Raw genomic sequence first — 11,965 nt, forward strand, 5'->3', positions numbered from 1 at the left:
AGCATTTTTGTTCAGGTCAAACTTGAACAAAAGACTCATTTTTCGAGTCGAGTCGGGCCCTAACATGTCAATCAAGCCTAAAATTTTGTTAGAATCCTACCCATGAACAATTCTAAGTGAAATTAGTGTATGCCTCTAATTGAATAATGATCGAGTCTAAAATATTTTACATTGAGACTTAAATTCAATTTTGTCCGACGACTTTATAATATAAAATCTTTTACTTAATTTATTTTATAATTAAATTTAAAAGAAGAATGTTCATGCCAATCGAGCTAAGACTCAATTGACAATTTAAATAAATTTTTACACTTTAATAGTTTGTTTTACGTGATTTTAATAAGTTTGATATTTGTGTCACGGATATATAACATTTCACGCTACCATATATTTTAATTATTTTACATTTTTTATCATATCTTAAATTATTCTGAATTTCATATAATTTATTATAGTAATTAAAATTAAAATTTAATTTTAAATTTATTTAATTAAATTTATACCATTACATTTTTTATAAATTAACAATGAAAACTGGGTTAGAGTATCAAATGAACTAATATAACTTAGACACGTTGTTAAATTGAGCTTTCAGATTTAACAAAATTCATGAGATTTAAACATTTCATTTAATGACAAGACTTGAAAAGAGTCAAGAGTGAGATCCAATTTTCCAAACACAACAGGCCAACTGCCAAAAAATACATCCTTTACGACACCTCCTCCTCACTCAGAAATCTGATCTCTCAGATCAAATCTAAATTACCTGCAAAACTAACAACAAAAGATCACAAATGGCGACGATGGCGAGGACAAACACTGGCCTCGCCTACCCCGACCGCTTTTACGCCGCCGCTTCTTACGCTGGATTCGGCGGATCTCCCAATTCTGCCAACAAAGACGTCGCCTCCAAGTTCTCCAACGAAGTTGCTTTGATCCTCTATGCCTTATACCAGCAGGTCATTTCACCGTTCTCATTCCTGATTCCTCTCTTCATCTTTGTTCTTTTTTTTATCGGATCTTGCCTAATTTCTAACAATGTCCCGTCTATCTTATTTCAGCTGAGGATTTCGCATGTTAGATTGATTATTTTTTATGTTTTGTATGTTGTTGTTCTGGAATTTTGAAGTGTAATTTAGGTAGATCTGGATTTACACTGATTTTATGGCAATTCGAATTTTGCTCTCTCGAATGATTTCGAATATGTACTTTAATTTATCATTTGAATTAGGAACCTCGTGTTTCATTACGATACTAACTTTCCGCATTATTATGTGATTTACAGGCTACTGTAGGTCCTTGTAATGTTCCGAAACCGAGTCCATGGAGTCCTGTAGAGCAAAGGAAATGGAAAAGGTCCGCAAGCTCATTTGCTGCTGTGTGCTACCTTTCTGGTGCTTCTTGTTGTTTGCATTCTAACTGGGATAATTTCTTATATGTATTTGCATTTCGGCTATTATAGTTTGCTTTGGTATGCTTAGAGTGGTATTGTTGTGATCTATTTGCTTAAAAACAACATTGATGATAATAATGTTAATTCATTGAGATCTGAAAGGGTAGGCCACAAAGTGGCGTCAATTAGACATGTCACTTGGATTTTTTAGTTGTCATAATATATTTGACATTACTGCACTGTTCTCATAGTTCATAGTGCTCAATTCTTGTGGAAAAAGTTTTGTTAGTTTATATTATCTAGTCTAGATTGGTCCAACTTTCTGTTGGCCATGTGTGCATGCTTTTCATGTATATGTAACAAGGGATTTAGATGCTTTTTATCATTTATACAGCTGGCAGCAGCTTGGAAACATGTTTTCTGCAGAAGCTATGCGTCTTTTTGTGAAAATATTGGAGGTATGAGCCAATAACACTTTCTGGTTTAGTTGTATATTTATAGGAGTCCATTCAGCTTGATATTATTGGATTCTATTTTACTCCTTGTTCTTTGATTTCTTGTTCAGGAAGAAGATCCAGGATGGTATTCAAGGACATCTAACTCTGTTGAGTCTGTTAGGGACGTACAAATGAATGTAAGTAAGCTGTTATTTTCTCAGTTTTGGTTATGTGATTTTACAGTTCCCATGTTTTATTAATTTCACTGTTTGGGTTGGTTGATTACCAATCCAATGGCATCTAACTCTGTTTTTGAGCTTGTTCTCAACTTTTGAAGAAGTTGGCACTTGGCATCTACATTATTGTTATGTCCATCTCTACTTAAAATTGGAATGAGAGAAGCCAAGTTGCTTTTGGCAGGTGCTTGCATTTAGGCTTATTGTTTCCTGTACTCACTTTTACCTTGTCAACTTGTTGGCATGTTCATAGCATAATTCGAATGGTGAGCCTATTATTGAGAATGGGAATTCTTTTGCTAAGACAAAGACCATTTCTGCTGAAAATGGAAGCCTGATGGAAGCTCAGGACAAAGATATTGTATTAGAAGGTCTCGGTCCGGTTGTTGTGTATGATCAATGGGTTTCGCCTCCAATAAAGGGTCAACGCCCTAAAGCCCGATATGAGGTATTGGCATCTTTGTCATTTAAAATTCAGTCCTTTTTTCTTCTTGCCTTTTTTCCTTATCAACAAAATTTCACTCTTATTTGTTAGCATGGAGCTGCAGTTGTTCAAGACAAGATGTATATATATGGTGGAAACCACAATGGTCGTTACCTAAGTGACCTTAATGTAAGTAAATCATCTGCTTCAACATGCAATAGACATGCTTCATGCCATTAATTATTTTTGTAATATCCTAAATTCCTAATAATTCTGTTTATTTTTGGTTTTGGACCTGGAATGAAATATTACTAAATCGTAATTCTCACTTTCCAGGCCATTGCTGGTAATTCTAATATAATAGCATAGTCGCATATCAATAGAACCATACATGATAGGTTTCCCCCTGATATGAGGATTGGTACAGGTTCTAGATTTGAGAAGTTGGACTTGGTCAAAAGTTGAAGCTAGTATTGAATCTAAGTCAGAGGAATCACCTTCTCCAGTAAATATAGCCCCATGTGCTGGTCATTCATTGGTTAGTAGAAAACCGAGTTTCCTTTGATTTCTCAAAACCAAAGTTCTCTAATGATAAAGTGTACATTTCTTTAGAATCTGTTTGCTTAAAGTTCTTGTATTCTTGCTGCTTATCCTTCTGCAGTTATAATCATTTAACCTTCTCTCTCTCTCTATATATATATCCCATCTATTTTTCCTCATAGATCCCTTGGGAGAACAAGCTTCTGTCAATTGCTGGCCACACAAAGGATCCTTCTGAAACCATCCAGAGTACTTGTTTCTGCCCCTTGTATCTACAATTTGAGGATTCCACTATTCTTTCTTGTTTCTTTTGATGTCTTATTCTATTGTTCTGTATTTTTATGGCAGTTAAGGCATTTGATCTGCAAACTGGTACTTGGTCAATATTGAAGACTTATGGCAAAGCACCGGTATCTGTTCTTTCTCTTAACTACCCTTCTTTTAGGGGGTTCCTGCTAGTTGCAGCTAGTGGCTGGTGGGATTAGCCTTTCTTGCTTGGTTGAATATGATATCTAAAAAACTGAAATCCAAATGCTTAGCAGTGTTGATTGCTGGTCGGTGCTTTGCTGAAATTTTATCAGCATATCAGTACCGTTGAACAAAGGCTGTAAATAGAACTTGTGAAGCAAAATTGCTGATTGCATATGTGTGCTTTATATAAACTTGTGGTAGTGTCCTTATTTTTTGCAAATTTTTCTTTCCCAATATGTGTCTGATTTTCCTTGCAGGTCTCTCGTGGAGGTCAATCTGTGACCCTTGTTGGATCAACCTTAGTTATATTTGGTGGACAGGATGCAAAGCGAACACTTTTGAATGATCTACATATACTTGACCTAGAAACCATGACCTGGGATGATTTTGATGCTGTGTAAGATTATTTTTTTGGCAATTTTACTCATGCACTATCCCCTCACACCTCTTTTTGGATGTCTGAATTCTTTTGTTAAAGATGTGCAAATGGTCCTTATATAGCCTTTAGCATTGAGATTGTAATAGAACTGACATTTGCTGCTTTCCAAATCTCAAAAGCTGGCTTTGAATTAGGGGTTTCATTGCACAGCACAATCGGCCTGATCCACTTAATTTTGACCCGATTAAGGTTCACTTATCATACTGTCTAAGAATCTGATGTCTGAATCTTAATTTGGTTCATGATATTACCTTGTGATCATTTGTAATCAGGTCTATTTCATTTCAGTTAAGAACTTAATATTTAAATTTCAAATAAAAAAAAGTTCTATGAAACTGATTTGAAGTTGTCATCCAAAATTATTGTACTTGCTTGAGTTCTACTGTTCTAGCATTAGAGTTGAGCTTAGTTTCTATAATATCAGTATAAATCTAACCTGTTTTCAAGTGAGCTGTGTACCTTTATGAAGTTAAATCCCACATGATATAATCCTTATATTGCATTTTTACTTTGGGTTGTCTTTTATACGCCATCATTTATAGATTGGAAGAGTGTCATTTTGAAATTTATATTACTTAATAACTAGTAATATTTGTTTATCTTCATTGTCATGCAGGGGGGTACCTCCATCACCTCGATCTGATCATGCTGCTGCGGTACATGCAGAGCGGTACCTTCTTATTTTTGGTGGGGGTTCACATGCAACATGCTTCAATGATTTGCATGTCCTAGATTTGCAAGCTGTAAGACAAGTACTCTTCACTGTTTTGCTTGTGATTGAGAAATTTGTATATTTATCTTTTATGTATTTGGATTTGTAGATGGAATGGTCAAGGCCCACACAACAAGGTGAGATACCATCTCCCAGGGCTGGTCATGCAGGTGTGACCGTTGGGGAGAACTGGTTTATTGTCGGCGGTGGAGACAATAAAAGCGGTAAATGTCTCACTTGAAAATGAAATAGAAGATTATAACTGTTCTTTAGATGACATTTCCAGTACATATTTAGTTTTAGCATTATTAAACTGTCAAGTGTCTCTGTCTCATGTGAAGATAAGAAAAAGCTTAGTTAGATTTGTTGATTGCATGGTAAAGCTTTTTTAATTTCTGCTCCTCATTCTTCATTGTTTGTCCAATTCTCATCTTGCAGGTGCATCAGAAACTGTTGTCCTTAACATGTCAACCCTTGTTTGGTCAGTTGTCACATCAGTTGAAGGACGTGTTCCTCTTGCTAGTGAGGTATTTTATATTTTACAAATGCTTGTAGCCTGTAAAATGCTACACATGTGGTAAATCTCTGCTGGAACTTTTCATCATCTGTATATTGCTTCTCTGCAATAAGGATGTAATATTTTATGAAGTCAAGGACGAAAGTTCCTCTTTTTTCCATTTATTTTGCTGTATGTAGTGCATGTGGTAACATTAAATGATATTAATCTTTAAACATCTGGTTTCAATGATTGGAATTGCAAAATTGCTTTCTAATTGTCTCTTATTGTAGGGCTTAAGTCTGGTTGTGGGCTCCATTTCTGGTGAAGATATACTTGTATCTTTTGGAGGATATAATGGGCGTTACAACAATGAGGTAGAACAATTTAGGCACTTTATGCACAACTTGGTCATTTTTATTCTATTTGATCATGTTTTCTTTTTTGTTGTCAGGTTAATGTTCTCAAGCCAAGTCACAAGTCGACTTTGCAATCAAAGATAATGGAAGCCCCTGCTCCTGATAGTGTTTCTGCTGTGCGAAATGCCACAAATCCTACCAGAGATTTGGAATCTGACTTTGAAGTTGGTCAAGAAGGAAAAATACGAGAAATTGTTGTGGATAACAATGACTCGGAGCGCATGGTATGTGATATTTTGATAGTGTATTTGACACTCAATTTCACATATATCTCGAATGCCTTTACATATCTGATATAGTGGATCTAATATACTTCATAACATTCATAAGCAACATCCGAAATTTTCTTTTTTCTTCGATAGAACTTCTATCATGTCCTTACGTTACAAACTTATAGCAAATAGCTGGTTTATTTACAATTTATATACTCTTTTATTCTACATACTAACTTTTTTGACCATTTATAATTTAAGAAGTAAGAAGTATTGAAGTTTAAAGGTGTTCAGATCATATTTACTGTGTTGTCAATTTATCTTCTCCACTTAAAGTTTAGAGTATATGCAGAAATCCAAAGGTGAGGAGACTAGTGAGCTCATTATAGCAACACTAAAGGCGGAGAAGGAAGAACTAGAATCATCACTCAACAAGGAGAAATTGCAGTCTCTCCAGCTGAGGGAAGAACTAACCCAAGCTGAGACTCGAAACACGGATCTGTACAAGGTAGTTTTTGATGTGTGTGATGGCTGGTCATGTAGTTCTTTCACTGTTTCTTTTGTAAGTTTGGAGACAGTGATGTATATTAGCTTAAAGACAATTTTCTCTCACTAAATTCCATTTTGCATTTTAGGAACTCCAATCCATACGTGGTCAACTTGCTGCCGAGCAGTCGAGATGTTTCAAATTAGAGGTATATAAACATTTAAATCCAGAGAACAATGCCAATGCTTACGGTATACTTTTGTCTGGTGCTTTAAAATGAGAACTTAAAAGCAGTTAAGTTTCACAAGTAAATCATGGCGCATTTGCCCAACCTTGATGATAGTATGAATTTATTTTCTTCATACGACCACTAGTATGCCTCCAAAGCACTGACCTTTGGTCGTTGTAGGATAAAAGCCACTAATTGTCTTATATTACTCAGGTTGATGTTGCCGAGCTGCGACAGAAGCTTCAGACTATGGAAACACTACAAAAGGAACTCGAACTCCTGCAACGACAAAAAGCTGCATCCGAACAAGCTTCCTTGAATGCAAAGCAAAGGCAAGGGTCAGGTGGTGTATGGGGTTGGCTTGCAGGAAGCCCTCCACAAAACGCTGACGATGCCTGAAAAGCCGAATTAAACAGTGATTTCTACATTTATTCAAATTGATCAAATTTTAGGTGAAATACATACATTTTTCTAGTTAATCAAAGTTCTTTCTATGATGGGAATAAGATATCTAGTTTTGCCCAAATGACCCATTGGGGTTTTTTTGCATGAATACATGTCTTCATAGATTCTAGTTTCAGTTTTATATATAGTTTTCACATATTGCTGTGGATGCAATACTTTTTCTTTTAGTCGAGGGTTGTATCAGAATTTGTATTTAAAGTATACGTTGGTTGAGTGAATATAGGTTTGCGGACAAACTTTGCGAGGATGGTTCTTTTTATGTAATATTGAATTTCAGAAAAAAAAAACTATGATGGTTGGTAATTGATATTTTTATGTGTTACTATATTTGATTTGTTGATAGGGGTGTGCATTTGGTCGGTCGAGCCTCGGTTCTGATTTTTAGTTTTTTTAAAGATTTAATTATTTAAAAAGTAAGAAATACTGTTTGTATCGCAATGAATTTGTGGAAATTTGATCTTGGATTAAATTAATTAATTAATGGGGTTGGATTATTTTATAGTTGGATAATTAATTGGGTACTTTAATTGAGTTAGGTTATTTATTAAAATTAATTAATTTGACTATTTTATGTTTAGTGATTTAATTTTTTATTTAGATTTAATTAATTTAATTCTATTTGGGTAATATAATTGGTTTTATATTTGGGCTGGTTACATGGTTTGTATATGGATAATTGGGCACGTATTTAAATATCGGATTAACTATGGATAGTGATTGGATTGAGTTTTTATTTAGTTTAGATATTTAAAATCTAAAACGGACTGAATAATGAAATAAATTAAATTATTTCAATTCAATTTTAAGAAATTATTCCGTTTAAATTTACAAATAACTTTATTTATGACGTCATTGATGAGTGCCTTAATCGTTAAGCCTAAAGTTAAGTAGAAACAGATTGCTTCTATCTTCTCATCGAAGTATGTTACCCTTCTAAATACACGTCTAATACACGTTACTCGCAAAACGAAATTACTCTCCGCTCTTCAAATTTAATAGATCATGTAAATGTAGTTTAGATTTTAAATCTACTAAAATGAATACAAGCAAATAAATTCCCAACAATCTCAATATTATAATTATACTTTTAGTGTACTCTTGTTCATAAAAGTTGGAAGTAAAAGCTAAATGAAGAATTAATGAAGTTGTTACTCTATAACTTTAAAAAATAATAATAAGAAAATTAAACGATTCAAGAGTTAGAAAAATGAGATTAATTCACAAGTATCGTCTAAATTTTAAATTAATAACAGTATTTTAAAATATTTTAATTAATTCCTTAAAATATAAATATTATATTAATCAAATCTTGTATTTGTCTATTCATCAATTTAAATATCAATTTGGGTTTAACATTAAGAAACATGATAGGTAGTGTCAACAGATTTATAAGAGAATTATTTTTCTCTTTTTAACATTTTAACATATTTTTAAAATGTTTTAGGTCATATTTAAAGAATTTTATTTACACAAAATTGAATAGTGAATTTATTAAGAAAAACCTTACTCGAAGGCTCAGTTCGAAGTTTCGTTCAAAAAGTTAGGACTTGGATAAAAATATAGACTCAAAAAATAAACTTAGATAAAAAATTAATGTCCGTTTTCTAAATGAGTTAGATCTCGGGTAAACTTCTTTCGGCCCAAGCCTAATCCAAATATGTAAAAAAAAATTTGCTACTATTTTTTTACTTTATTATTATTATTTTGCTACCATTTTACTATTATATTACTACTATTTTATTGTTGTTGGTTGAATATTGTATAACTCTTATTCTATTATTAATTTTGCTAATATTTTAGAGATATTTTTTGTTAAATTAAATTTATTTTAGTGTAATTTAAATATATATTTTTTATTTTTTTCTATATGTTGAAAAATATTTATTTTAATAATTTTAATATATTTAATGTATTATATTTTTAAATTTATTTTTATATAAAAAATAATATAAAATTTTAATGCTAGCCGAGCTAAGCTCAAATTATGAAATTTTTATTTGAGTTGAATTTAAACAAAATTTTAAAAATTTTCAGGTCTAGCCTAAATGAATAAAGAAGTTATGTAGTACACGTGGCGAATGTATAATGTAGTTTCCCCCGAAAGCTGTAGCGCTAAAAATCACCCTTTTGAGTCGGTTTTTAATCACCCTCCCCTCCTTATTTATGCCCTTTTTCTGTTTTCCCTTGACATCCATTAAACTCTCCTTCCTATATTTATCCTTCTCCATTTTCACCTTTCTCTCTTTCATTTTCAATTTAATACGCCAATTTTCATCACCCCTTTCTTTCAATCTTTCTAAACATGGAGTTACGACCTTTAGAACTGCGTGTTATTTCTGCTAAAGATATCAAAGACGTCAATCTTTTCACCAAGATGGACGTATACGTCGTAGTTTCTATCAACGGCGATCACCGCACGGCTCAAAAAACTCCGGTCCACAAGGAGAGCGGTTCTAACCCCAACTGGAATTGCACCATGAAGTTCACCATCGATGAAACCGCCGCCCATCAGAACCATCACAACCTCGTCTTCCGTTTGAAATCCAACCGCGTGTTTGGGGATAAAGAAATCGGGTCGGTTCAGGTCCCTATCAGGGAATTACTTGATCAAGAGAATGGGAACGGGAAAGTGGATCACCAGCATGTAAGTTTTAGTGTTATGTTGGCTAATGGAAAAACCAAAGGTGTATTTAATTTCGCTTACAGATTTGGAGAGAAGTTTAGCATGCCTGCTCTTCCACCGCCTCCGTTTCCAGGGGCTGGATCGTACAAACATGGGGGTAAGCCGGTTATGGCTTATCCACCGCCGCCGACTGGTTATCCAGGGCCGAGCTCAGGGCATCCTAAAGGAACGTATCCGCCGCCTCCACAAGGGATGACAGGTTATCCTTACCCTCCACCTGGTGGATATCCGCCGTACGGGTACCAACAGGGTCCGGTTCCGGGATATGGGTACCAAGGATATCCACCCCCTCAGGGTGGATACGGTTACTCACAAGTGCAGCAACCGCAGAAGTCAAAGAAAGGAGGAATTGGGGCAGGGTTAGGATTGGGATTAGCTGGTGGATTATTGGGAGGAATGTTGATCGGTGATATGGTTGATGATGCTTACGAGGCTGGTGTTGAAGACGGGCTTGATTATGATTACTAATCACCGTTTTTTTATGGTTTTTATTGTTCATTTGCTGTGGGTTTCTTCTTCTTTTTTTCCTTTTTAGATTGTTGAGATTGTAAATGTTGAAAAATAAATCAATGCTTTTTTTTTTATTTTTGTTGTTTGCTAATTGAAATGTTGTTTGTGTAATGATTTTGTTTTTTAGTTGGTGGAGGATGAACTTGTTCTTTAATGTACGAAAAGATCATCGAAGGTATCGCAAAATAATACTGAAGTTGAAAGGATCCTTTGAAGGTAGATCGAATGAAGATTGTTGCTTTTAATCTTTTATCTCTAACAAATGCGTTGGGGGGGGGGGAGGTGCTAATCTCCCGATCCTAAACAGAGTTTAAAATTTTATGTAAATTTATTCATATTTATAAAAATTAACTGAAAGATGCCCATATTATATTTTAAATATTTTTTAAAAATATTTTATATTATATTATTTTAATATTAATAATTTTATTTTTTATTTATTAAATTTTTTATATAATTATCTTTAATATTATTATTTTGTTAATACATTTTAAAATTATTTTAAAGTTTATATTAGAGTAATTCTATATATTTATATAGTTTTATTTTTTTAAATGTATTATAAATTACATAATATATAAAAATAACATAATATAAAATATTATAAATTTTAAAATAGATAGGATTGAGTTAAAAGTCTTTGAATATTTAAGTCTTTTTAACGTGTTTTAGTGCATTCAAAATTAAATCTTCTTTTACGTTAACAATAATAAATCTCAATTGATTTTTTATCAAATTTTTAAATGATAATATTGTTTGGACTTTTTTACTTAGACAATATAAAAATAATATTTAAATACCAAAATAGCATTCCAATACCATTATTTATGAAAATGAGATAGATTGAATAGTGAGGGTTGGAGGGAGATAGGGTAGCGGCACCGCCATTATTTTCTCACTCAATCATACCACCATCATTAACATATGATTTGTGATATATATATATATATAAATGGTGGAGGCATATGGATGACGACATCAATATTGGGGTGTTTCTCACACTTGAAATTTATGTTTGAACTCAATTTTTTGTTTCACTTTAAGGCATATATAAGCCTTCCTTCACGGAGATGGATGGAGCTTGTGTTGGAAAAAAAAAATTGTAGAAAGCTTGTTGGGAAGAAAGGAAACATGTATTTTTTAAAATATTAATTTTTTTTTGTTTTTTATTTACTTTACAAATGGTTCCATTGTGTTGATTTTATTGAGGAAGTAGGTATGTTTTTTGTTTTTTAGATGCAAATAACATATCGTCCCATTGTGTTTAATTTTTGTGAGAATTTGTTTTGTAGAAAGGGTGGTGGGAAGAAAGGATGCAGGTATGTTTCTATTTTTTTTTTACATTTTTTTTGTTTCTTATATACTGAAATGGTATGGCAAAAAATGTGATTTTTTTTTATTTTTATTTGTAATTATTTTATATATATATTTTACATGTTTTATATATTTTGTGTTGAAAAATTATTGTTTAATGTTATTTGAATTATATAGATATAGAGATTGCATGTTTAATTTTTCATATGTTAATGTATTGAAATTTAAAAAGCAATAAAGTGGTTGTGGTTTTCATAGTGGATGTAATTTCATTATTGCTATTATGGATGTAGTATGTAATGCATAATAATTGTTGCATTTTTTTCTTAAAATCACAATATTCTTAAAACATTATATTTATATATTTTAAAATTGTATTTATTATTCTAATATTAATACTGAGTTTTATCTAATTTCTAAAATAAAAATTTTAATTTACATGCTTAATGTATTTTTTTTTTGTATGTTCTTATACTCGAATGTATTAATGTATATATT

General features: G+C 32.4%; 2 protein-coding genes across 2 annotated transcripts; both read left to right on the top strand.

The window, feature by feature from the left end:
• The first annotated feature begins 633 nt into the window (after positions 1–633).
• On the top strand, positions 634–7,269 carry LOC107887632 (acyl-CoA-binding domain-containing protein 4). Its single transcript, XM_016811880.2, has 18 exons — positions 634–959; positions 1,286–1,356; positions 1,788–1,851; positions 1,959–2,027; positions 2,320–2,514; positions 2,602–2,679; positions 2,918–3,028; positions 3,213–3,279; positions 3,379–3,440; positions 3,759–3,898; positions 4,557–4,683; positions 4,762–4,876; positions 5,091–5,179; positions 5,442–5,525; positions 5,603–5,791; positions 6,132–6,287; positions 6,415–6,474; positions 6,709–7,269. The coding sequence occupies exons 1-18, from the start codon at positions 795–797 to the stop codon at positions 6,892–6,894; spliced, it is 2,028 nt and encodes a 675-aa protein (XP_016667369.1). The 5' UTR covers positions 634–794; the 3' UTR covers positions 6,895–7,269.
• A 1,856-nt stretch (positions 7,270–9,125) lies between these two features.
• Positions 9,126–10,510, top strand: LOC107955661 (protein SRC2). Its single transcript, XM_041079870.1, has 2 exons — positions 9,126–10,147; positions 10,281–10,510. The coding sequence occupies exon 1, from the start codon at positions 9,263–9,265 to the stop codon at positions 10,109–10,111; it is 849 nt and encodes a 282-aa protein (XP_040935804.1). The 5' UTR covers positions 9,126–9,262; the 3' UTR covers positions 10,112–10,147; positions 10,281–10,510.
• Positions 10,511–11,965: the final 1,455 nt, after the last annotated feature.

This window comes from Gossypium hirsutum, chromosome A11, assembly GCF_007990345.1.
Source record: "Gossypium hirsutum isolate 1008001.06 chromosome A11, Gossypium_hirsutum_v2.1, whole genome shotgun sequence".
NCBI lineage: Eukaryota > Viridiplantae > Streptophyta > Magnoliopsida > Malvales > Malvaceae > Gossypium > Gossypium hirsutum.